At 45.1% G+C, this 27,760-nt stretch overlaps 1 protein-coding gene across 15 annotated transcripts in view; it reads right to left on the reverse strand.

Annotated features, from left to right (window-relative positions):
• CELF2 (CUGBP Elav-like family member 2) overlaps positions 1 to 27,760 on the reverse strand; it is an 832,193-nt gene that overhangs the window by 107,165 nt on the left and 697,268 nt on the right. For all 15 annotated transcript variants that reach the window (XM_019460830.2, XM_019460833.2, XM_019460824.2 and 12 more), the window contains one exon: positions 9,580 to 9,662. In XM_019460830.2, the coding sequence (XP_019316375.1) occupies positions 9,580 to 9,662 (83 nt within the window). The remainder of the gene's footprint in view (positions 1 to 9,579; positions 9,663 to 27,760) is intronic.

Raw genomic sequence — 27,760 nt, forward strand, 5'->3', positions numbered from 1 at the left:
GCCAGAGGGGAGTGGGAAGCAGATGTCCAGAGAACCTCAAAGTGGGAAGCCAGCCCCGAACGGGCCAGATGAGTCTATGTAAGGTACAGATGGCTCTTGGACAATGCGAGGGTTGGCGTGCTAACCCCCTGTGTGGTCAAAAATCTGTATATAACTTTGGACTCCCCCAAAACTTAACTACTAATAGCCTACTGTTGACCAGAAGCCTCACCCATAGCATCAACAGACAGTCCATTAACATATATTTTGTATGTTCTCTGCATTATATGTTATGTTCTTACAATCCAGTAAGCTGGAGGGGAAAAAAGGGCCAGTGAGAAAATCATAAGGAAGAGAAACTACATGTTACAGTTTTGCTTTTCTAAAAGATAAATCCACCTGTAAGGGGACCCACGCAGTTCAAATCTGTGTTGTTCAAGGGTCAAGTGTAACTCTACTAACAGATACCTGAAGCGAGTCAAGTCCTAGCTGTCTGCCTGGCTACCTACTTGGATAAACAGGCAGAGAGATAGATGTACAGAGAGATGTTTCTCCTTAAACAGGACATTACCGTAGACAACGCACGGGAGGAAGACTGGTCCTACGAGACTGCAAAGGACTCTGAGAACCACTGAGTCCAACCATTTCGTTTTTGCGGATGAAGACAGGAAGGGCTTTCAAGAGTTCTTAATGACAGGTGGGGAAGGGGATGACAGGACAAATCTGTGTTTTGACTACTGGTGGGAAGAAATGACAGTCAGGAACAATAAAAAACGTGAAAGAGAACATCTGTCGTGGTGTCCCTTTTCTGCAATCTCCCACAGGCACTGTTTATTGTTTATCTTTTCATCTTGGAGACTTTGGGTAGGGAGAGCCGTAACGATATGGTCCTGAGGTACCGCTTTATTACCAAAACAACTTTAATAGCTTATGTCACAATACTAATGAGACTTCCTGAGCACCTGTGTTCGGTCACAGTCTATGGCTCAAATGAGCAAAGGATACATGAAACTTCTTTCCCTCTTTGCCTCCCAGTGGCCGTGGCCAGCCTGCTTCCCTTGCGCTCACCAACCTAGATGTGGCCCAGGCGGGGTTTCCAAGACTCCCTCTGATCCTCGTGTCCCTTCCCCCAGCTCAGCCATTCTCCGCGTCTTGGTGGGTGGGTAAGGACCTTGGGGCTCCTGGGAGAGCTCTCTCCATACCCACCCTCGTCACATACTTTTTCATGGCCTGGAGCCTGAGACTGAAGAACTGGACAGCCCACCTCTACTGGACACAGTCCCCTAGCTGTGCCCACCCCACATGTGACAGATTCACGGTCTGTCTGGCACAACAGTAATATTTTCAGGTGATGAATTCTCATGGGGACTGCATACTCTGCAGGCAAAATCTGGACTACTTTCCAACTTAAAAAAAAAACAAAAACATTTCTCCTGGTGTTGTAAGCTCGAGCCCAATGTTGGGTGTAGAGATTACTTAAAAATAAAATCTTTGAAAAAAGTTTTCCCCTTTCATTTGATTGTCACAAGTCCTTTCCTATGCAATTCCATCCAGAACTTTAATCCAATTCATGGATTTTCCCTACAATCTTCTTTTGAAAGCTTATCAACCTCTAATAGAACTGAGATCTAATAAGTGAACTTAATATTCCCAATGTAGTCCTGGGATATCAGAGAGAAATGAGTACCTCTGAAATCCGACTCCTGTTTCTTTCTGCCACTGTGCTATCCTACTGTGGCCTCATACGTTACCAATGAGACCACAGTGCTGCTCAATGACATGGGGCAATTGTGCACCCCTGGCTGGGCCCCTGGGCTACGTAGGTTGCACGTATGCTTTCCTGAGCCCTCACAACAGTCCTGGTAACGAGGTAATGCAGTTGAGCCTCTGCACGGCATTCCACGGAAACCTCATTATCAAAAACTGGTGTAACTGCTCCCTGTTTTAACCCCATGCTACCTGGGCTGCTCAGCTCAGTCACTTTCAACATTTCACCACTAAGGACCCCTCATTAATTTTCTCCCACAGATTTCCTTGTATCGAGCGGGCCCTATTTTAAAAGTCACTGGTTTTGGGGGTGCCTGGGTGGCTCAGTCAGTTGAGCATCTGACTCTCGATCTTGGCTCATGTCGTGATCTCACGGTTTGTGGGTTCAAGCCCCACCTTGGGCTCTGTGCTGATGACAATGGCACAGAGCCTACTAGGGATTCTGTCTCTCCTTCTCTCTGCCCCTCCCCAACTTGCGCACGTGTTCTCTCTCTCTCTCTCAAAATAAATAAAACTAACTAGCTTTTTATTACAGTTAAAATCAAAGCCGTAGGTCAATAACTGCCAATCAAAGCTACTGACCTGACTGGCTGCCAGCCTAAAGCAAAAGAAGCCTTGCTCAGGTGGCATGTAAAATGTTACGGTGGGTGAAACATTACTTCCAGTGGCCTTTTGTGAAATATTAAAATATGCTTTCCCAGACCCCTTGCGATTGGCCTCCAGACTGGGAACCACTGGGCCTGGAGTTTCTTTCATCCTCTGGCTTTCTTTCTTTCTTTTTCATTTTGAGAGAGACAGGCAGAGAGTGAGCAGGGGAGGAACACAGAGAGGGAGACGGAATCCCAAACAGGCTCCACACTGCCAGCACACAGCCCGACGTAGGGTTTGAACTCAGGAACCATGAGATCATGACCGAAATTAAGAGTCGGATGCTTCACCGACTGAGCCAGCCAGGCGCCCCTCATCCTCCAACTTTCTGTCTCAGGCCCAAAGCAATGAGCAGCCCAGCACCCCTGCCATGCCTGCCTGAATCCCATGTGGGCCTGATTCTGCAGCTTGAGCGCTTCTCCTCCACACTGGCTTAGCTCCAGTTGGTGGCTACAGCCCTGGGGAGCTGCCCTCTAGGCACAACATGGCGCTCTCCATCATAGTCCCTTACAAAGTCATCTTAAAAAAAAAAAAGTTCTGGGGCATCTGGGTGACTCAGGCGGTTAAGCATCTGACTCCTGATCTCAGCTCAGGTCTTGATCTCAGGGTCGTGAGTTCAAGCTCCGTGTTGGGCTTTGCTCTGGGCATGAAGCCTACTTAAAAAAAAAGAAAAAGGTCCTCACTTTTTGTTTAGCTTTCGTTTCGGCAGGACGTAGTGTTCTCAGGGGAATAGTTGCTTTGGGAAAGTCCTGGAAGGCCAAACATTTCAGCCCAGGCCCAGTCCCGCAAATGCAAATCTGAAGAATGCGCACCAAATGTCCCGATTTACACACTCCACAGCACACACATTTTATATGTTGGGTTGCGACCCCAGAAGAATTCACACCTACAGAATCTGTCAAGTAGAAACAATGTCTTCTAAGCACATTTCTTCAGGGGCTCAGAAAGCTTTACATACATTATCTCATTCGGCGCCTACTCTTCTGTTAAGAAGGTGGAAGGCAGGGATTATCACCATTAAATGGTGGTTCTCAAGTACCCTCGCACATGCACTATGAATTAGCCATGATCCCGATTCAAAGCAAAAACCAACAAACAGACAAACATGAGAATTACACAGTTCACGAAGCCCAATATAAGAAAGGTGACTGCAAACTAGTTAAGAATATGTTGGCAGGCCAAAAAAAAAAAGGGGGGGCGGATTTTAAGCTATATCTTCCTGGTTTTATTTGGCTGAATTAATACTCACATATGGATGTGTGTGAATATATGCCCATCTTAAGTATATAGAGACATACATACGGGTCTGTGTAGAGGATACAAATTCTATCTCTCACACACACACACGCGCTGCGCGCACACACACACACACACACACAGGAGTGCACAACACAGCAAATCTACATTCACCCTCTATTTTGGAGTACTTGGAAGACGTGTGGGCAAAGGTGCCATTTTTGGGAACAAAAGTGGACTCCTTGGGAAACACTTTATGAAAGTAGCTCATCTGGGCATGAAATATCCAAGAGCTAGTTATGAAACCTTAACCAAGTACAGGCATGGTGGCTGGCTTTGTTTTTGGGTGATTCAGTTATAAACAGCACGGTTGCTACTGTATTCCCTGGTACCCAGAACGGTTCCTGGCAAACAATAAAAATTCAGTAAATACTGGGGCACCTGGGTGGCTCAGTCGGTTAAGTGTCCGACTTCAGCTCAGGTCATGAGCTTGCGGTTCATGAATCTGAGCCCCGCATCAGGCTCTGTGCTGACAGCTCGGAGCCTGGAGCCTGCTTAGGATTCTGTGTCTCCCTCTCTCTCTGCCCCTCCTCACTCATACTCTGTCTTTCTCTCTCTCAAAAATAAATAAAAACATTTAAAATTAAAAAAATTTCAGTAGATATTTGATGAATGAGTGTATGAATGCTCTGTTCTACCTGATAACATGCTTTTGAAGACTTAACTCTGCTTATGTAGACATTTTGGCGGTGTCTTCCTGTTCTAAATAAATGGCATCTGAGACAAAACTTTATCTAGCCTGGTCTAGTTAGGCTTGGATTCAAATGAGATGGTTTGGTGGGGGGCGCGATTTCCATGATATGATGAGATGGGGTTGGAGGGATTTTACGACAGAAATAATGACGATGATGGTAATGATAAAATAATCATCATGGCTCTGAGCACAAAGGCATTAAATACATATTAATAATTAGAAGAGGTGGTTCAAAGAAAATGAGTACCTCAAAAATGCATTACAATGGGCAAATTGAATTTGGTCCCAGTGAGAGCCAAGCTGTTCTGCTGGAAGAATATTAAACCCCAGCATTCTGCTCTTAAAGGACACAGGGGGACAATTCTATGGAGAATTGTGTGGAAGGCCGCCTGGCAGGAAGGAGAGTGCCTGCCCGCGTAGGTAAATGATCCCTTCCAGGGAAGCCAAGAAGGGGCTCATTCACTTCATGTGGGTGAACACACCCGTCCCAAGAGGCAGTTTTATTCACAGCTCCTTCCTACTGGATCAGCCTCATTTGTTTTTATACCTCCAATCTACGTGGAGCCCTCGCTCACACTCCAAGTGTTCTTATAAAACACCTTTCGGTAAGCCACCGCTGAAATGGAATGCTCTCAACAAATGTTCTCTTAGGGCAGTAACACCTTAATATAGACTGCATTTAATAAAACTGGTAGTGATTCTAAAAAGAAAGGAAGGAGGAAGGCATAGGCAGAGAAAATGTCTGGAAGAAATTTGCAATTAATATTTTACAAGACATTTAGATTCTGATTCCTCCTTGCTGTTAAAATTTAAGAGCTTTTCCAAAACTGTATTCCTCTCTGTTATTACATCCTTAATTAAATTAATTTATACAGTGAATGCCCTAATGATACTGCTGTAGGTTTTCAATCAGAAAGCCTTACTGCGAGAGACAATATGTTTTAAGACCTTGAGAAAAGAACAACGTAAGGCCCAGTGCTGTCACTGGCATGGGGATGTTTGGTCCTGGACATGTGATTATTGAAAAGATCGTGGTAGTTTTTCTGTGTTTCGATTAAGGTCTTTGCTTTATTTTTTAATTAAGCTAAATTAGGTCAGTGAACACAAAATGAATCTCTCAAGTTGCCTCTACAAGGATTTTTCTCTCTGGGCAATACAATGGCAGACGATGACATTTCTATTGACTAATTCTACCAGTTAGGTTGTGCCGTCCTAAACAAAAGAAGCTATGTGTTAGCCCGACGTGCCAAACTTGTCAAGGCAGAGGCAACCAAAATCTGTCCGGGAACACCAATGGCTCAGCTGTAGAAAAAGTCAGGCTAACAGTTCTGCAGGAAACACAAAGGTTCCCCAAGAAGCTCTGCCTGTGCAGACACACGGAAGGTTTTCTTTCCAGGTGATGGAAGTCTTACTCACTAGGCATCTCAAGGGCTGGCAGACAGGCATGCGGGCATGAAATGCCACAGCTTAGTGCCCGCAGCTTACTGCATACAGTAGGCACTCAATAATTATTAGTGTTTTGTTAATCTAATGAGACGTCAGGAATAAATAAGGCAGCGTGCCTGAGATGTGATCTGCTGCCTAAGCGTCAAGCCTCCGTTTCTAGAGGAGAGCTGGTCACGCCAGGGAAATGCCATCCAGAGGCTCAGTCTTTGCTCCTCCCTGTGCTGAGCTGTTGAATTTGCTCCCTATTCCCAATACTGTATTTCTAGGTTTATGACGAGCATTTCTTCCTTAGTCACATGGCGTGAAAAATGTGTCCTCAGTGACTCTGCACTGTTGAGTAAGACCCTGGTCCTTTACCTCATCACCCGTCCTCTATGGAAAAGGTCTCTATGACCTGTACACGGCACGAAGGAAGGGTGCCTTCCAATAGAAATCTAAGAGCAAACACATTCAACTCAATAACAGATGGTCCCATCAGCACTTTGTCCTCTGCCATACTGAGTTATTTGTTTCTCTCAAGACCCAAAGATGGTCCCTAAATATCAATCAAGTTTGGTTGCATGATAAAAGTTCCCTATGATACATAACATCAACTGCAGAAGAAAATGAAACGGGGGGGGGGGGGGCGCGGAAGCCTCAGTGCTATTTGATCTTGTTTTCAATTGAAAGTTTTGGATACTTTAGAAAAAAAAAAAAAGGCATCAAGTGCCTTTTTAATGGACTTTATCCGCAGGAAAAATGATTACAACCAGAAAAGCTTTAAAGTGTCAGCTGGTGATGCATTTTTCTTTATCCCTTTTATTTTTATTCAGAGAGAAATTGAAGGCATATGGCAAAGTGCATCATTAATTTCTTATTAATTTCATAATATGAAGGCAACCAGTTAAAATAGTAGTGCTACAACTTTAAATTACCGAACTCACTTGGTATTTAATGAGAGATTTAGCACAGCAGGGTTTCTGTTAAATTAAGTTGTGCCTTCACATCACAGTGGGAAAACAGGTGTATATTGGTTTAGAATTATGGAAATGTTGACTAATTCCAAGGCTTGTAATCAAACAGCAAGGCACCCTGTAATATTTTTTCCCCTAAAATAAGCATTAATCTTTCATGTCTGGTCCCCCTGCCTCCTGTCCACCAAAAGCTCACAGCTGAAAGGAAACTACTTTCAGGTTTTGCCTATAGCTGTTCAGGGTGATGTTTATCAGATAAAGGTATACATAAATGCAAGATGTGAAACCCTGTTCCCAGTTACCTAATTTGAAGCGTCAAATGTAGCTACAGTGTGTGCACTGTGAAGGCTATCAGCCTACAAATCAGACCTGTCTTCTCAAAATTTCCACTTAACCCGCCCGAAGTCATTGGGCAAATGAAACTGAACTGGATTAAAGAAAACCAAAACAATCCCCAAACCATCTTTTCCAACTCCAGAGTTCTTGCCCTTAATAACATATCTCCAGCATCACCATTCGCGACTTTTGCATGTAGAATTTTTAAGAAGAGAAAAACAGATAGATGCACCAAATTTTTTTTTTTTAATACGGAAGATGCTACTTGTTTGCTAAGAAAGGGTCAGGATAAGATGTCCCCAACAGAGGCAGACTTAGTCCCTCGTATGTTTTTCAACATGGCTCACTCATCATATTGACTCTGGGTTTCTTGAGAGTGTCTTCACCCGTAAGGATGGCATACAGGTAGCTGTTCAAGTTTCAGTGGAGCACATGAATTCAAATTACCCAAGCTTTGCATTAGTTTAAAACAGAATGCGATTTGGCATCAATATACCCTAAATGCTAAATAAATTCATCATCTCAAGTACTTTTTTTAAACATACCTAGAACGGATTTTGTGTACGGATTACTGTAAAGTATTTCTTTTCAAAAGTGGGAATACAAAGTAGCCTTTGGGTTTGATCAGGAGACTGAGAAATTTAAACAAGAATATCCTACAGTTGGCCGAACCAGTCAATATTTGCCTTGGTTGGGGCACCTGGGTGGCTCAGTCGGTTGAGCGTCCGACTTCGGCTCAGGTCACGATCTCGCGGTCCGTGAGTTCGAGCCCCGCATCGGGCTCTGGGCTGATGGCTCAGAGCCTGGAGCCTGCTTCTGATTCTGTGTCTCCCACTCTCTCTGACCCCTCCCCCGTTCATGCTCTGTCTCTCTCTGTCTCAAAAATAAATAAACTTAAAAAAAAAAAATTTAATAAATATTTGCCTTGGTTGCTTCATTTGAAAATGTGACCAAACACTGTAACCTCCTAGAATTTCCATTGGAGAAAATATTTCCATTTATAAGCAAAATAAATAAATAATAAAATTATTTCAAATAATACTTAGGGGTGCCTGGGTGGCTCAGTTGGTTGAGTGTCTGACTTCAAGCTCAGGTCATGATCTCGCCGTTCACGGGCTTGACAGCTCAGAGCCTGGAGCCTGCTTTGGATTCTGTCTCCCTCATGCTATTTCCCTCTCTCTCAAAAATAAACATTTAAAAAGATTTTTTTTTTTTTAAATAATACTTAAAAGTCATGGAGCAAAGCACTGAAATGTACTAAAAGCTGCCTTACTAAATAAAACCACTTAAAGGGTTTGAGGAAGAAGTCGTGAAACTGGGACAGAGAATTCTGGTATCACATGCTTGCTTTTTTGAATCTTCCACTATTTGATTTGCTCTAAGGAAAAGGGAGAAGCCACAGTGGTGTGACTGAAGACCAGGGTTCATAATTTAGTACTTTCGGGTGACTAATGTTTTGAAAACTTTTTCTTGAGTATCTTGCCGTGACAAATCCCATGAAATTTTCAATGGATCTAAGGTAGCTAAGCAAATGCGTGTGTGTGAGCTTGTGTGTTCGTGTGTGTCTACAGAGACAACAAAACGACAGCTAGAATTATGCCCTGGAAACATCGGGGACACTGGGTTCTCTTTCTTTTCTTTTGATCAAAACAGAGGTCAATAAAATCATTGTTCTGCTCACCACACCTTCTTCATTATAACCAACGCACATTGTCATGACATTGAATGAACTCATCACTGATATTTGGGTCAGTGGGGAAAACACCAAACAGCCCAGGAACTTTATACCAGCATGCAATAAATAACACTGCCATGAAACCCCAGAAATAATGTATTCTGATGAAGCAGCTAAACACAACATCAGTTCGTTTCTTGTCAATTGTACTAATCGTCCAATATTACCAGGAAGGAAATGGCAAAAAATTGTGAAGCTTTGTATTTTCCGTTCTCTATCAACACGAAGTCACAAATTAGGCATTAAAACATTGACTTTGTTGTTAACCGCCACTGACTATTGAGAAACCATGAGGAGGTTTAATATTATGGCCATACAGGGTACATTTTGCCCTTTCAAAGGAAAATCTAAGACTAAATTTCAAAAGGGGTTCCTGGTGAGTAAAAGCTTTTCCTTTTCCATCTGCTTCTGTCGTGTGTATTGGGTTTTTTTTTTTTCCCCTTTTAAAATCTCAGCCCACCCAATACTCTTTGGCAGCCGCTGCTGCGCAGTGGGGTCACTCTGATTTTCTATCCAGGGGACATACTATTTGAGAACTCTTTCCATCAGCATTAATGCCAATGCTCCTTTATGGGTCGGCCAGCTGCTTTGGCTACTGCAGGGGAACAGAAGGGTTAGCACACACTCCTCAAAAGACCAAAGTCATTTTTGCCACTAGAACCTTCAGTTGAAAGGACCATTTTCAAGCAATAAAGTGATTTTGGTACAAAAGTAAACCGACTCACCCCAGGTAAAGTTTTAATATTGTGCAGTGCATTCTGGGCCTCAAGTGCAGCTTTTCTTGTATAAAATGTTACGAAACAACAACCTACAGAGAGAAATGAAAAGGTTTTAGAAATTTCTGTGAGTGCTTTGCTTAGATATAATGGAGACTACGGCGAACAAATAATCTACTTAAAAGGATGCACAATTTAAAAATAATCAAGTGCATGAGAACAGTAATAACATCTAAAGCATTTACCAATGCCTTTCACCCAAACCACATTTATGAGCTTTACCCACGTTGGAGATCAATTCATAACTCTATGCACCAACTACCTGGAACACAGCTCTTCAGGAATGAGGGCAGAAGTGGTGGGTGACGTGTTAATGGGGCGTGTGTAGCGAGTACAGATGGAGAAGTGTTTAATCACAGTGACAAAGGCAGAAACTTACAGCAACTATAATTTCCTGAAGGGATATTCTAGAACGTCACACTTTTGAAACACTCTCTTAAACCCAATAGTTTAGACCACTGGCTTATAAGGTTCTTAAAAGCTAAAAGAGTGCTTTATTCCTTATCTACACCATGGTATCATAATGCAAAGGTCCATATGAGAGATACTTAGTTTTTGTCGGCCAAAATGAAAGACTATTTTAACCAGTTTGGAAATTTAGTTACAGGACGGTGGTCACGTCTCCAAACATCTGTTTGGACACACTGTCCCATGTATTGTTAGATACGGCTATAGCACATCAATGGGCAACCTTCTGATTCCTTATTTCCAAGAGCTGATGGGAGTCCAGGCTAAATGCCGCCCCCCCCCCCGCCCCCCCGGAGAGGCCAGCAAAACCCCTCTTCCTAACCAATGTCCTCTACCAAAGAAAATGGTGTGGAAGCCTTAGACCATCACTTCTGTCTTCTGAAGGATGGCTGACCTCCAACCTGTAGCTAAAGATACTGGTTAAGGTAGCTGCTTAAATCGGATAAAGAAACCAGTTAAGGATCTGTTCATTAGCATACAGTTTCTTAGCACAATTAGGCTCAGGAAAAGGGAGTGGACAAAATCTTTAAAAATTTAACGTGGATGGAACTGGAAGGTGTTATGCTGAGTGAAATAAGTCAGAGAAAGACAGATACCGTATGTTTTCACTCACAGGTGGAGGGGGGAGGGAAGAGGAAAAAAAAAGTTAGAGAGGGAGGGAGGCAAACCCTAAGAGACTCTTGGATACGGAGAATGGACTGAGGGTGGATGGGGGGTGGGGGAGAGAGGAAAGTGGGTGATGGGCATCGAGGAAGGCACTCGTTGGGATGAGCACTGGGTGCTGTATGGAAACCAGTTTGTCAATAAATTATGTTAAAAAAAAAATAAAAATCGAAAGAAAAAAGAGGCTGCCTCTGAGCTGTCTTTGTAAACTGGACGGAGGAAAAAAAAGTGGGGAGATGCACTCATGAAGACTGTAAATATTTCAGCCTGACTGTACTGAAGGGTCCTCAAGCACGGAGCCACAGAGTTGGGGCGGGCTTTGAGAGGTCCTCGTACACCAAGCAGAGCAAGGAGCATGAAAGAAATGCGTAACTGAGGCATCGACCTCGGTTCTGTTTTGGGGAGTGAAGGGGGTATGGCAAAGAGCTGGAAAACATGGCACAGCTGAGAACAGGGGGTTGGCATCATAAGCCAGCAGAAGTGCAGAATCATAAATTGGCATTCTGGTTTTTCAAAATAAAACCTCATTCAAAATGGACAGAAGACATGAATAGACATTTTCGAAAGAAGACATCCAGATGGCTCACAGACACAGGAAAAGATGCTGAACATCACTCCTCGTCAGGGAAATACAAATCAAAACCACAATGAGATACCACCTCACACCTGTCAGAAGGGGTAAAATTAACACCACAAGAAACAACAGGTGTCAGCAAGGATGCAGAGAAAGGGGCACTCTGTTGCACTGTTGGTGGAAATGCAGACTGGTGCAGCCAATCTGGAAAACAGTAAGGAGGTTCCTCAAAAAGTTAAAAACAGAACTACCCTATGATCTGGCAACTGCACTACTAGGTACTTACCCCAAAGAGACAAAAATACAGATCTGAAGGGGCACATGCACCCTGATGTTTACAACAGCATTGTCAACGATAGTCAAGCTATAGCAAGAGCCTAGATGGTAAATCGACTGATGAATGGATAAAGAAGATGTGGCACACAACGGAAAATTACTCAGCCGTCAAAAAGAATGAGATCTCGCCATTTGCAATGACGTGGACGGAGCTAGAGTGTATTAGGCTAAGCAAAATAAATCAGAGAAAGACAAACACCATATGATTTCACTCATGTGGAATTTAAGGAGCAAAACAGATGGATGTATGGGAGGGGGATAAAAGAGAGAGAGGAGGAAACAAACCATAAGAGACTCTTAACTACAGACTCTTTAAAAGCACAAACTGAGGGTTGATGGGGGGGAGGTGGGTGGGGGATGGGCATCAAGGAGGGCACCTGTTGTGAGAGCACTGCATGTTGTATGTAAGGGATGAATCTCTGAATTCCACTCCTGAAACCAATATTGCACTGTATGTTAGCTAGAATTTAAATACAAATTTGAAAAGGAAACTCACTCAAAAACGTAGGGGAAAATAAAGTGCAGTTCCATTCCTTCAGCCTTCCTAAATACATCTATGATGCTTCCTCCTCGTTCGGAAAAGAAATTTGGAAACTTGTTGTAGATTTGATTTTGTTTCAGTCTACTGAAATTAAATATACAAAACATCACCTTCTAGAGAAAGCAGAAAACAATCATAGCTTCCTGGCACTCATACCACATGCATCCAAGGATTAGGAACTCCTAAAATGTAGGCATTCATTGGCACAATGGAAGAAAGTGAACATTATGCAGTTTCTTGAAAGAATCACAGGGCTGTGGTGGCTCAGTCGGTTAAGTGTCCGACTTTGGTTCAGGTCATGATCTCACAGCTTGTGAGTTCGAGCCCTGCGTCGGGCTCTGTGCTGACAGCTCAGAGCCTGGAGCCTCTTCAGATACTGTGTCTCTCTCTCTCTCTCTCTCTCTCTCTCTCTCTCTCTCTCTCTCTCTCTCTGCCCCTCCCCAGCTCACACTCTGTCTCTCTGTCTCTCAAAAATAAACATTAAAAAAATTAAAATCACAGATGGACAGACTGACCATTTTTATTTTTAGCGTGCTTTTCGCTTCAGCTATTCTGACTTCTTTGCCCAGAGTTATGTGACCTGATGGTAGATTTTTTTTTTTTTTAACAAAACTTTTTCAAATTAATGAGTGGCTGTGGCTTCAGTGGCATAAAGTGAACCCAAGATGAGCTATAGGATGTGCTTAGGATCTAGGAGTAAACTTTTTTTTGTAATTTTTTTTCAATGTTTATTTTTCAGGGCAGGGGGGAAGGGGCAGAGAGAGAGAGAGAGAGAGAGACAGAATCCCAAGCAGGCTCCAGGCTCTGAGCTGTCAGCACAGAGCCTGACGTGGGGTTCAAACTCATGAATGGTGAGATCATGAACTGAGTGGAAGTCAGATGCTTAACTGACTGAGCCATCCAGGCGCCCTGGATCCAGGAGTAACTTCAAACAGGGAAGTCAAATCCCAGCTTCCAGCAACCCACTATAAACACCCTAAGGAGAAAAAAAAAAAAAAAAAATACCAACTATGCTTCACTGGGCTTGCTAGAGTAAGAAAAGCACAGAGAGACATAACCTCTGCTTTCTGAAAGCTCCTAAGAGAACCTCGGTAACGCCTCCCCCTCTCCCTCTCTCCCTCTCCCCGTCTCACGGGCTTACAACGTTGGCTGCCGGAGAAGGGGCAATGGGGGAGGCCCCTGACTTCAGCCTTGGTCACCAGAGCTTCAAAACTGAGGCAGAGTCTGATGCTCTCAAGCAGACAGGTTTTGGGAGTGGGGCACTTAGGAAAAAGACTGAGGGGTGGAGTGGAAGCTGTGAGGCTGTAAGGCTCGCCAGGAAAGAAGGCAATTCAGAAGCCCAGGAACACAGGCCAGCGTGGCCAGGCTCAGAGCTGAGAACGGAGTTCATTCTGGCCCACGGGGACCGTGGAAGGGCAGGGGCCCCGAACACAGACAGCTGAAGACAGTAAGATGAAAGCAGCGAGAAGCACGATGATCCAAGTGAGTGAACCCCATGTGTGGGGACAACGGGAAGAGCTCAGACCAATGCGCGATGCTCTTGGGAATAAAGAAGGCTCTCCTGCCTTTAACCCTGCAACAGAATCCCTACGCCTTCTCACTGCCTGACATCCACCAGGAAGGTGCAGTTCATTTCCTACTTAAGTATTAAAATGCTGCCCTTGGGGATGGAAACATCTAATCGCTCCCAGCTATTTACATGTTAGTATGAATCTGGTTAAAGCGCTTTCCTTTTGAACGACGTTCTTAGTGAGCACAAGGTGTTTGTGGGTGTGGGTGTCACTGTGTGTGTAGAAAGGGCAAGTCTGAAGCTGATGTCAGAGTGATGCGGCATCGGGAGGCAGAGGGGAAAGGAATGGGGAAAGGAGCCTCATGTCCAAAAGGGGAGATGGGAAGATACCCCAGATCTCAAACACTGTCCAGTCTCACCCAGGGCCCACTCTGCCTGTACAACTGCTACGGTGAAATCAGGGTCACCTCAACAGACCCCCTTCAAATTGTGCATAGCTCTCGCCTCCCTGACTCTATATCCGTTTAGACAAGAGTTTTTAGAGATTACGCCAAAATAAGCTATGCTTCTCGTTGTAACGCACAGAAGAATATTCTGGCTAACATGGTGATGTTTCCCGACCCCAACCCAACAGCGCAGGCCCCTCAGACTCCACTAACAGACTTGGCACCTTGGGAAAAGGTGTCCCATCTCCAGATGGGCATAGCCCCTTGCCATGGCCCAAGGCTTGGTGAGCGGGGTCCGGGCTGAATTTCTGCCTCTACCTGTGGTCTCAGCTGGGCACCCGCATGCAATGAACAATTTGCACAATCGTGGGGGTTCCGGGGGGAAGACATTAGGATTGGGAATATCACCCCAAGATTCTACTTTTGGTTTCACACATTTGGGTTCCTGAGTGACTTAGACAGAAACATCTTACTTCCTCTGCACCTTAGTTAGTTTCATTACCTCTCAATCAGTGAATAAAAACCAGGTCTGCCTCAACTCCTTCTCAAAACAACATGGCTATATAGCCGAAGTGTTCCATTCACAACACATTTTTTTTTTAAGTCCAAATGATTCTTTGCTTGCACTTCATTCAGCATGCATACTGATTCACTGAATAAAAACAGTGTTTGATTAAAGTTATCTTAAAATTTATGGTATGTGGAACTACAAATTTAAGTAGCCACCTTAGATACAGCAATGTGTGGTTATTCCCCTCAAGAGACACTAGTCTGTATTAATCCAGAGTAGAAACGTGCTTGAAAGACTCTCATTTCTGGGAGTACCCTCCTGGCTAACAACCATAGTCTTTTTTCCTCCATCCACCACTTGACATGCCCACTTGAAATCTTAGATGCATTGACCCACACAGATTATTTCAACCAAGGAAGGGAGAGATAGATTATTTGCCCCGATGTGGTCATTATCAAGGCAAAAGGGCCGGGGGCTACTAAAGATCCCAGGAAATCCATGAAGGTTCAACAGAGTTGGAATTTTCTTTCTTGCCTACCCTAACTGGATGTACAGCTGTTAAGGGAACCACCTGTCTCTTAGATTTCCCTATGCCAGCTGTAACTCAGGTCTGAAATTTACTGGATTCATTTTCAGGTCAGCTGCAGCACCAGATGGCTTAGCAATCCGATTCGGGGGATGGACCTCCCCCCTTTAGCCCGTTTCTTTTTCAAACACCCTTGTAAGGTGGGCAGTTAAACACCGACAACGGCCACAGATGCCCTTCAATGGTCAGCGGCTGTGGCAGGCACCAGGGCGGACGACCCCTCAGGGGTCAGCATCACTCTGGAATGCCCCTCTCTCCCTGCCACCGGTGGCGGTACCAAAGACGGTTCTGTTCCGTTTCAGAGATGGGAAGTGACCTGGCAGGTGCCTCTGGGGGATTAGCAGAGACTAACGCAGTTTGATGAGCCGGGTGCTTTGGCCACGTCTCCGCCCTCCGGTTTCTACTCAACGCCGTTGAGTTGTGCTGTTTCCCACGTTTCTTCCTTGTCCATTTCACACAGTCTCACACGCACGTGGACTGTACAACTCTCGCCACCTTTATCCACCCATTCAGGGGGTCTCTGCCCGTAGCAGAAATTTTGAAAAGATAAACATGATGTTCTGCCCACAGGTTAATTTATGGTTGTCCCATGGTAACAGGGTTTTTTTTTTTTCTTTTTGACAATTCACTGTATCAGTTAAGAGCTCTGGATTTAAGAGCCCCCCGCCCCCCAAATAATAACCCACTTTCCATGGCTCTATTTATCAACACCTCCCCATTGCTCCTCACCACGGCTTTTTAAATTCATGGCTGCCAGTAGGTTCGGTGGTAAAACTTGGGAAGAGGTTCCAGAGCCAAATACCAGCGTGTCAGGTCCACACAGAGCCTAACACGTCCACCAGTGAGGACTCCTCTACTGATCGTGAAGAGATGCTGAGGAGTCTGTGCACATCTTGGGGAAGGGTAACGCAGTAAAGCTCACTGGCCACTCACATCTCCCGAGGAATTCACTCTGCTGCTTCACTTTGGAACATCCAGGAAAGCTCCCAGGAAGGCAACATAAGATTAGCTTTGATGGGCAAGAAGGTCTAGAAAGATCTTGGGGTGCCAAGTGCCATCTATGAAGGGTGACCAGCGCAAACCTCATGGTGAGCCTCTGTGGGTGGTCAGTGAGCCCCAAGTGGACACTGGGCCCCGAAGGAGTGAGTCAGGGGAACTAGGGGCCTTTGGCCGCCCCGATTCCCACAAGTTGACAAGGCTAGCAATCTGATGGCATGTGTTCGACGTGTGAAGCAATGCGCAATCAGCATTATAATTGTGCAATATGATTAGGCATCTTGTCTCGGAAGGTGCGGGAGGCAATTCCCACAGAGGCTAAGTGCATATACTCCAGACAGAGTAGTTGCTGTCTATAACTCTTCACAAATAGTTTCTGCTGTCACCCAGAGTTCCCTCAGGTATATTGCCAGCTTAATTGCAGAATAATTTGAGACACTGTGAGGAGGTTTTTGTTGTTTCCAAAGATAAAGCCCCAAGCAAGACAGGCCAATGGTATCTACACACACACACACACACACACACACACACACACACACACACACACACACACGTAGTGTATTTAAAATCATAAAGACACTCAACTCTACTGAAAGACTTTAATTTTAAATGATCAAGTAGATTTATCCTCAAAGAAACCATCTGGATTATCACAAATCTTTTCAAACCACAGCTGTTTCTCTTGAAAATCTTTACTTGGAAACTCTTGGTAATAATACTCACTGGGGAAAAAAAAAATGCATTGCTTATGTAGACATAACCACTTTATATCATGGCTTGCCCTGAGTGAAACAGCACTGTATGTCTATTCTTCAGTGTGGAGGGCAGTGTAGACACAGCCCTTGGGGAATGATACCAAAAACCAGATTAAAAAAAATTTTTTTAATTATTTACTTTTGAGAGAGAGAGAGAGAGAGGGAGAGGGAGAGAGAGAGAAAACGTGAGTGGGGGAGGGGGGCACAGAATCCGAAGCAGGCTCCAGGCTCTGAGCTGTCAGACAGAGCCCAATGTGGGGCTCAAACTCACAAACTGTGAGATCATGACCTGAGCTAAAGTTGGATGCTTAACCAACTGAGCCACTCAGGTGCCCCCAAAACCAGATTTTAAAACCAGTTCTGCCCTTAGGAAAATCGACAACGTACTCACTGAAGAAATTTCCTCTGAGTTTTCTGAACCTTTCCATATGAGGGGGAATGACTAAGGGTTAATGCTGTAGAGATGCCATTTTAAAAAGGCAGCGTTATCTTTTACTCTAAAGTATGGATGATAAGGCAGTTTTTACTATAGAACCCAGGCTTAAAGATGGGAGGTCAGTGACTTGAATGGTCTTCAATTATTGAAATAGTCACTTGTCAACCCTAGGGTTGAAGTCTCAGACCCCAGGCCCACAATTCACACTCACCATGGCACAGGGGCCAGCCCTCTGAGAAGCCCCTCATGACTCTCCTGGAGCCACCAATCTCCTGGACTGAGGAAAATGCTCCTTGAAAGGCACTCTCATAAATGGGAGAAAGGGCCTTTCTGGAATGTTCTAGTCCTAACTGTTGATTCTTTTTTTGATGCTATTCTTTAGTAACATCTTAATATGGAAAATTGTGGAACATCTTCTGAAATACATAACTCTTTCATATTGTTATTATTACTGAAGAGTAGCATCATGATGGAAGAAAGAAGGCAAGGAAAAAAGTAATTTCCCACAACTCTGGCTAAGCTGATAAAATAAAAGTATTTCATGTGTGGAGCTTAAGGTGTTATGCACTGAACAACTGTCTCCCCACGTGAACTCCATCCGTGGGGTAAAGAGCAGGGGTTGTCCACACCTCCAAGGCCATTCAACATATCAAACTTACAAAATTTATCTTTCCAAATCTAAGCAAATAAACCCTTGAAGACAACTAGAGAATGATCACCTGATGACTGAACACTATACTTATTTCTTTTAAAAACAAAGTTAACAGTTCTGGCAGACAAATTTAGCTCAAGATATATTCGAATTCAGGACATCGACAAAGCCATCATGTAGTGAATTGAGAACTCTTTTAAAGGCTGCCTTTGAATTCTGAGGTGCCCACAGATCAAGGGACCGAAGGCCCTGGAAGGCTAAATTAGTGAACCCGCTATGTTTTTTTCCCCCTTTCTGTGAATGAAGCTCTCTTTTGTACACACATTTGTAAGCAAAACAGGTGCCCGCTTTACACAAGTCCCCTCAATTGGGATCTTGGCTTCTGGTCAAGTCGGTAGCACACGATCCAGTTTAAGTCAAAAGAGGACATAGTCCCCATACTTGATTCCCCGGGTAATCTATTTTCTTCCTCAATTTTAGCTTCTATAGAGAGAATTTAATACTTTTTTTTCAGAGTCCAAAGGTTGTTGATCTAAGTGGTACATTTTGTGCTCAAGTAAGTGTTCCACATGCGGGAGGTTTAGATTCTCAATCATTGGCCTCACCTTTGCCAAGACCCCCGACTTTCAGTTTCTACAAAGCAGTTAAAGGTTCAAAAAGCCCCATCAAAAATCCCCTGAATTAAAATTTTTAAAACTTAGCAATGACCTTAAAAAAAAAAGAGAGAGAGAGAAGTAATTTTCCTGTGGCTGGAAGGTTGACATTTCGCATCTTGAGGAAAAAGACAATGACAGAATGTCATTCTTCAAACGTAAGCAGACGCGAACCAGTACCCTGGAGAGGCAGGCATGTAGCCCTTTCCTCAGCTAGAAGCCCACCCACCAAGAAACAAGTCCCCAATCAAATGCAACATTGTTAACTCATGGCCTCCAAGGTCCTAGCTGTTTGTTCCCTCTCAGGCCTCAAAATCTGGCTTGCTTTAGGGGAGCTCAAGATAGGACCAAACCATTAATGCTCTAATTTCACCAGCTACGTTGAAAACCCAGCCCCCTCGCTGAGCACGTTTACGTGCTCCTGTGTGCGAATTCCTTATGGCAGCTCTTCTGGACGTGGGTGTTGAACCAGGCTGGCTGCAAGGACAGAATGAGAGACATGAAGTAAAGGAATAAAAAAAGCAGCAATATGGGGCGCCGGGGTGGCTCTGTCAGTTAAGCGTCTGACTTCGGCTCAGGTCATGATCTCACGGTCCGTGAGTTTGAGCCCCGCGTCGGGCTCTGCGCTGACAGCTCGGAGCCTGGAGCCCGCTTCGGATTCTGTGTCTCCCTCTCTGCCCCTCCCCCGCTCATGCTCGATCTCTGTGTCTCAGCAATGAATAAACGTTAAAGAAAAAAATTAAAAAAAAAAAAAAAAGCAGCCATCAAAGCAAACATTAGGTAGCTATGGGAAAGACCTGCAAGAAAAGACATGAGTTTTGTTTTGCACTCCCCTCCTTTTCTGCTTTAAACTCAAAACTAAGGGGAAAAAAATCAGAGGACGTTAAGGGGGCACAGCTTTCTCTGGGCTTCGGTACCGTCTCCTCACGGAATTTTACAACCAGTTAATGCTAGTAACTTGCCTCTCCGTCACCCCCAGAGGTAGTTAACAGAGTACCCACAAGGGGCTAAGAGCAAAGGCATAACCATCTCAGTCACTGGGGACTGACCGCACTCTGCGGTGTCCACGCTGATCATCAGGGTATGCCGTCAACCACCTGACGGGCTCTGCCTTCCTCTGAGACCCCCAGAACTGCCGCAGCCCGCTTTCACGGAGCCAGAAATACCTTTTTATAACCTAAACCTTCTGTCTGAAACTTCAGCCAGCCTTCCGAGACCAACTTTTCACCCCCGTCTATCTAAGAGCGGGACTTCCCTAGCTACCCAGAGCAAACGCCACATCCTGTAGCAATCAGCGTTTAACGGAACCGCATCCAATCAGCTTCGCTTTACGGAGTTTGAGCAAACTGGTGCCCTGATGTAAAAAAAAAAAAAAGGCTTACCACCTGGCCATTACCTAGGAAGCAGGGGGACACCGCTGCCATTCTGCTCTCGGGGGGGAGGGGGGGACCCCACCGCTTGGATCGCCAGGCGCAATCCCGAGGGAATCCCCCGGGAACCTCAGGGACAAAACGGGGACAAAGCATGGCCGGGTGCCTGGGGCACGGATGCTGCGTTCCTCCGAGAATCGAGAAGCTTGACTCACGTCCCCAGCAGGGTTACTTGCCCTACAACAAACTCGAGCCGGCCGTTCAACCCGAGGACACAGAACGTATGTCACCCACTCTGCACAACCCCGCCCCGCTGCCCTCAGACCCTGCACCTGACCCGCCGTGACCACTTTCTGTTTATTGGCCACAAGATCTAGGCCACCCCCAGCCTCCTGCTGTCCTGGGGACCTCACCTGGAGGATCTGTCTCCTGGTACCCCTAGGAGTACTCTCTAAATCTTCGGCCAAGAAAATGGAGGGTTCTTTTTTTTTTTTTTTTTGACCTAGATTAAATCTACCGCATTTTTAAGCCTTTTGGGAAAACAACTGAGGAATGTGCACAGCTTTGTGTGCATTGCAACGCTTCCTCACCATTATTATGTAAATCCCAGCAAGAGCACTGCAGAGACAGAAAAGACATCAAGGGCAAAGTTTCTGGAATCGGCTCTCTCTCCCTGTCCCCGGGCCTCTGAAAAAAAAAACCCACTTGTGTTAGACCACTTCAAATGTGTAACAGCTGCAAAGGTATCTGAAGAATTTTAATGTCACCTTTCCCCCAGATAGGCCCATCACTGCATTTAGCCGTTTCGCGATCGCTCCCACGCTAGGCAAGGGAAGGCCAGATGCCTCGGTGCACGTGCTTGTCAACGAGCCATGGCGGACAGGGCGGAGCAAGCAAGCAGCCTCCTTTGTGGGAGAATGTCATTAGATCTTGGGGATGCAAGGTAAGAGGCAAACTGCAGATTTGGTTGCGTTTTCATTTTGAAAAGACAAATTCTGGACTTAGAAGGAGGACTGTAATTTTTCTCTGAAGGTAAGAAAAAAATAACTTTAGGTTGAGTCTGATAAGCCAACTGGAAGGCCACATGGGAGTAGTCTCCCTAAAACCGGTGTGACTGGCCGGGCAGGCCTCCTCAGAGTTTTGAGGCAGCGATGGGTCCCCGTGTGGACGCCGTGGGTCTGTCGTGGGGACGGCAGGAACTGTTCCTTCTCCCGGGGCCCAACGAACAGAGATAACTTCACACGAGGAAGGCATCCCAGGGTTAAATGTGGTAGAAGGTAGTTCTAGCTTGAATCCAATTAAAAAGGATTTAGGTTCTAAAGTACTGAGAGACCTCATTAAAAGGAGGTTTCTAATATAAGTTTATTTCGTAGGATGCATTCTCTGGAGGACAGGATGGCATTGTAATTAGGAGCCTAGTGGCAATGAGAGTAAGTTAAAATCATGTCTGTTTTCCTAGGATTCTTGACTCAGCACGCTGGGCTACACGATGCTTTGTGGCCAGACCAGCCTCCCAAGCGTCAGCTGCATGATCCTGCCTCAAGTGCGCTCACGGACACCTCGAGCACAGGCCCCTTGTCGTTAGCCTGAGTCAGATCAAGCGCGGCTCAGTTCAGCACTCTTCTGCAACATCGCCGTATCCTAACGTTTCACGGGCCTGTGCGAGGACTTGTCTCAATCTGAGGTAGAACCCAGGTGTTTTTTCTGGAATCAGAATGTGGAGAGTCTTATCTCCTGCCTTACTCTGGTCTTTATGGTCACGTTGAAGTGGAGACGCATAAAACTGCGTGCCGGCTAAAGTGAAGATTTGAACTGATTTTAGTGCTTTTCCTGTGGTACAGGACTCTGAAGAGCCGATATTTATGGCCATGATAACTGTCTCTCTCACTCCCATGACAACTGAGTCATCCTTCATGTGCATGGAGATCAGGGAGGGAGATATTTTTACAAATTGCCTCGAACAGCGAAACTCAGAGGAGAAACGCGCTTTTGTGGCCAAGTATAAATTGATGTTCCAGGGATAAAAGGCAAGTATCCTTGGGCCCAGAGTTCTCACGGCAGAGAGAGACTATGTCAGTTTGCAAAGTGACACGGATTTTTCTGTCCTCCATTCATAAAGCTTCCCAGGAAGGGACACAGTCCCCCCTAAATAGATTTTTCAGACTGACTGGGTGTTTGACAAATGTCTTTAAACCTCTGCTTATTTATAAAATGGGATGAGTTAACAGCAGCTACACGACAGGGCTACTGTATTAAAAAGATAATTTATGAAAATGTGTAACACAGCTCTTGACTTATACCTCAGAGTGCTTAGTAAGTGGTAGAGATTACCACCTTAAACTGGACATGTTCCTCCATAAAGCCCCAAGCCCAGAGAGACAGGGGAGGGACGAGACGGCATCAGCCCAACATTACGCCAGAGGAAACCAAGGTACCGGAAGGCAGCATCGATACACGTGTCACAATCTCACGCTGCTCCCTGCGGTGTCTGGGTAGAAGGGGGACGAGCGGGCGTCTTCGGTAAGCGATGACCATTCACCCTTTAATAGGGTTTGGAATTGATTTTGTTGTCTTGCTTTCTGAAGTAATTACTTGGAACTAGCCAAGTTCACCCATTTGCATGGCCTTTGAGTCTTGTGAACACCCATTTTGGTGGCCTCTACAGTGCCAATCAATTTTAATGGAATCATTTTGATGACTTACCTATTCAGGGTACGACAATATTTCTGCCAAGCTGAACACTTGATGGCACTTCCCCAAGAGGCAAAAATTCCCTAAAACAGTTTGTTATTTGAAATAAAACCTGTTGCATCTAATGGGCACGCCCGGGTTTCACTGTTATCAAAGGAGTTTAACCACAGACTTATCACTTCCCTTTATCTCAGCAACAACAGAGGAGGGAAAACAACAGAGACACTAGGCTGCATACAAGGAGGGGGCACTCTAAACGCCCAGGATCAGGGGAGGAAAGGAAGGAAAACGTCAGGAAGAGAATAGGGTACATGTGTCCAGAGCGTGTTTAGGCACCTCTGGAAAAGGGGATCCCAGGGGCTGGACGGCATTTTGAGAGTTACCATTACAATGAAAAGACACGAGAATAAGATCACTGACCGCCTGATAAACTGTCTCTTATCACAGTTCAGGTGTGGTTGCATTATCATGCAGCCGATGGTCCCTCAAAGCTCTAGGAGGGCAGGGGGGACATGTCGTGAATTTCCTCGGTCCCCTTCACAAGGCATAGCACAGTGTCGGGCATCAGGTACTTTTTAAATACTTCTTGATTGATTGTCCTGGGGCCATCTTCCCATCTGCCCGCCCCACAGCAGCATGGCTTCCTTTTAGATTTTGTGTTACGAGCCTTTCCAACTGGGGCAACCTGAGATAAAAACTGTCCATGCAACACTTGGTTCGTTCCTGAGAAAGGACTCTGGTTTAGTTGACCAATGTCTGAGCTGAGATAGGTGTGGTCTACTGGTTGGGTCAGACAGATTTTGTTCTATCCATTTAGCAAGATACTGTCTACAGAGCACATAGAGCTCATGGAAAAAATTAGCGGCTTTTCTTCCTTCTACTGTAGGATGGCACTGTAGGGGTACCAGGAAGCTTCCTCTACATCTAGGGTGACTGGAAGATCTATCCCAGTGGGGACAGTTTGGAAAGCGGAAGGGGGTAATTTAGGGGTTATCCTGCAACAGCAGAGAAGAACGGGGGCTACCGTAGACACAACTCTCCCCGCTGGCCCTCACTTTCCATCCTGGGGCCTGAATCCAAGGACAGACCGATTTGTGTCCAAGACCACCGTGCTTCGTGGTTCTAAATCTCAACCCATACATCTACCGGGCGCGGCCTTCCATTTTTCAGGAAACTAAGTAAGTATAACAGATTATGGATACAAGAAAAATATAATACAGTCCGTGTACTTGATGTATTTAATATTTAGCTGTGGAGTTAACTGCTCATTCTTTAGCAGGTGGAGAGAAGATTCATCTTCTTTGCCTACAGAATCTCTCCCTAGAAAACCTGAGGGAAACGTGAAATATTTCCCTGGTTTCAAGATTATAGCAAACTACATGCCACACACTGATCAGCAGCCTTTTGGTTTCACTCAAGAAGAACATGCCATCTATCAGCCTTCCCCACGCTGCACACACAGCGAAGTGGTGTTTGATCTAAAAACTTTCATTTCTCTCGATCACTGCCAATGACACTTAAATTCTTCTGTGAAATCTTTAGAGGAAAGAGAAGAGGAATATCCAGCAGCCTCCCATTCCATCCTGAGATGACTGGATGGAAATGGATTTCCAAGCGTGTAGTTCTTTTGGACCTAAGGGCCCTGCTTGTTTGGATTTTGCACACACTATTATTAAGATGGGGATCGGAGGCAGGGTGTGTTATAAAAGCCCCTGCAGTGAGCTAAAAGGCTCTGGGTACCGTAGATGAGTTACACGGCCAAGCCTCTGCCTTACACTACTGCTTCCTAATTGTGCAGATAATAAATGATAATGATACTTCTTTGCAGTGAGATCTTCTCTCACCATGAAGGGTTGCACTGTTAGTTCTAAATGTGATTCAATCTCCAGGAGATGAAGCATTCAGGAACTCCCTGACAGTGGATATTACAGATATCCTTTGGTTTGTCCTCGAGCGCTTTTTAGGTTAGCCTCTCCAGAGGAAGGGTTACCTTCTTGCGTTTGACTGTCTTGGGCTGATATTAAAGTTGGTCTGAATTCTCTGAGCCCACTCCGATCTGTTGAGAGGGACATGGTCCACGCGACTGCTGGGTAGCACAGAGAAAGTGGTCCGGGATTCTGGTGTGCCATGAGGGTAACGAACAGAATTCCTCATGTCTCGTGTCATTCTCCTGGCATGTTCAGAAGGCTGGGTGGAGAGCTTTCTGTCCTTCGTGTTTGGACTGAGGTCACTGATAGATAATTCAACCACTCTTCGTCTAATACAGTTATGCTTTTAATTCCTATGGTAGTACGTTTCTAAAGGATTCAATGTTATGACAGGAGGGAAAGCGAACACCTAAGATTTTGTTCCTAGTCAATCTTATACACTGGCCTAAGTGTTAAGAGCTGTCGTAAGCAGATATGTTCCAAGTATCTGACATAAACCATAAAATAACCGTATGTCAAGATGACTGCTAAACACGCTCAACTAAATGAAGCAATCAGCTAATTCAAAGAAAAATTCGGGTTTGGACAGATGTAACGGTGTTCCATGTTGGAGTCAGAGCATAACCTTGTCTACACAATGAGGCCTGGAGCCATACTCTGAGGCTAAAGAGAGTTAAGCAAGGGTGCCAGGGTTTAGACTTTGTTCATCTGGTCTACCACCATTCCTTATCACATAGGATTTCCAGCCCAAGACTGCGAAAATGCACAAAATACCTTTTTACAATCTAATTATATCTTGTAACAGTGTTTGTCAAACTTTCCTGAAGATGATCATCACCTGGAGTGTGGATATTAAACCAGATTCCTGGAACCAACCCAGGGTCCTACCGGATACGGATGTCCAGGGAAAAGGCCTGGGAATCTGCATAACAGTGTTCCCAGTGATGCTTATCCTCTAAGAAGTCTGGGAAGCACTGCAGGAAAACACACCAGCTGCCTCCCCTCCCCCCCCCCCCCCAAGCCAGGACCGTCCCAGAGCACACGGGTGGAAGCACATTTGCTAGCATCTTGCCATGTGACTCTATGCGGTCTAAGAGAATGTGAGTGGAAGTGATACTTGCTGCTTCAGGGCCAAAGCTTTTAATAGATCAGATAGAACTCTTCCGTATTTTCCTTCCTTTTCTTCTAGATGGATCAGATAGGGGAAAGAAAAGGCCCTGGGGGGAGGTGGGGGAGGCAGGCAGGGGCGGGGGAAGGGAGGCAGAGCGGGAAGAAGAGGGCTGGATCCCTACACCTGCATGCGGAGGAAAGGCGGTTCCACTACCAAGAATTCCCAGAGAGGGTTACTGCCATGAGCAAGAAAGGGACTCCTGCTGTGTCTGAAGCCCTCACACATTTTTGTTTCTATCACAGGATCTTAGCGTACCCTGGTTAACTGCAACACACAGTAGTAAAAAAAAAAAAAAAAAAAAAAAAGAGAGGGGGGGGACAGAGAGAGAGACAGAAAGGGAGAGGGAGGGAGAGAGAAGAAACAATGACAAACGGGCCATGGATATAGATATATATATATATAGAGAGAGAGAGAGAGAGAGAGAGAAAGAGAGAGAGAGAGAGAGAGAGAGAGAGAGAGAGAGAGGGAGAGGTGGGGAGGGAGGAGAAACAATGACAAACATGTCAGGACACTCCACCCTCACCTTCAGCACATCTGGCAACGTGGCTATGATACAAACACACCAGAAGGTCGAAGTGAGTATGTTTCAGAAAATCAGGAGGTGGAGGATGACTCTAGAGAAATCAGGTAGATGAAGTGCATTATGCATTGAAATCAGCTTCATGGTTTTGTTTTTTTTTTTTTTTTTGAACAGACCACTTGGTAAAATTGGCTACACTGCGAGGAGGAATGGCATACTGCTATTACATGTCTGTTACATGTCTACTATTTCAGTCCTCAGGGATGAGCGATTCTTAATTTCATTTGTTTAAATGGTGACATCTGATCCACAATGAGAACTTCTTCTTTGTCTTCTCCAGTAGCACTTTTTCAAAGCGCAAACCCAATAATTCAGGCTCACCTACGACTCCCCAACCCTAACCCTTTAACCCATCAGCGTTCTCGAGTGGGTGCCATGCCGGTGGGCGTGCCGTGACCTGGAGAGGTCTCAGGGGGTCTGGACCGGGCAAAGGAGAGGGGCATTATCCTGGGCCGTCTTCCTGGGGTGAGATATGAGCTAGCAAGTGGTGTCTTCCAGCCCTTTTAGTACCTAGGTAACGCTGTGGTTGTTTTAAATCCCTCTCAGGAATTCATGAAAAAATCAGCGCGTGCCCAAACATAACAGAGATACGAGATATCAAGGTGTATGCTATGAACATCTAGGTAACAGGCACGCCAAAAATTTTAATACATCCACCTCTTTTCTTTATCCTCCTTAGTTGGGATTTAATGTACACCTAAGCAACTGGGGGTGCCTGGGTGGCTCAGTTGGTTAAGCATCCGACTTCGGCCCATGTCATGATCTCACAGTTCGTGGGTTAGAGCCCCGCATCGGGCTCTGTGCTGACGGCTCAGAGCCTGGAGCCTGCTTCAGATTCTGTGTCCCTCTCTCTCTGCCCCTCCCCTGCTTGCACTCAGTCTCTCACTCTCTCTCTCAAAAATAAACATTAAAAAAAATTAAAAATAAAAAAAAAACAATTGTACAGAAATACTAATAAGTCTTTGCTCTAAGAAGAGGCTTTGAGGCTTTTTGTGTTGTGATACAGGAACAAAGCAAAATGACTATTTTGAAAGGAGGTAAGGGTGAGGTTGAACATGAGACAGATAGCTATGCATAAACGTGACCCCTGAACAAGTTTATAGGCAGAATGGAAATCTAACAGGCTAACTGGTTCTTGCAAACTATCTATAAAGCTCCTTTAGGGGCCCGGGAGAGTAAATCTCCTCCCTCAAACCCCTCACAGGAGCATTTCTTTAATGCTGGAAAGTTTAGGTGAACTGGAACACCGTTCATTCTCTCCAA

Source organism: Panthera pardus, unplaced genomic scaffold (genome assembly GCF_024362965.1).
Source record: "Panthera pardus isolate Hobbes unplaced genomic scaffold, ASM2436296v1 HiC_scaffold_6, whole genome shotgun sequence".
NCBI lineage: Eukaryota > Metazoa > Chordata > Mammalia > Carnivora > Felidae > Panthera > Panthera pardus.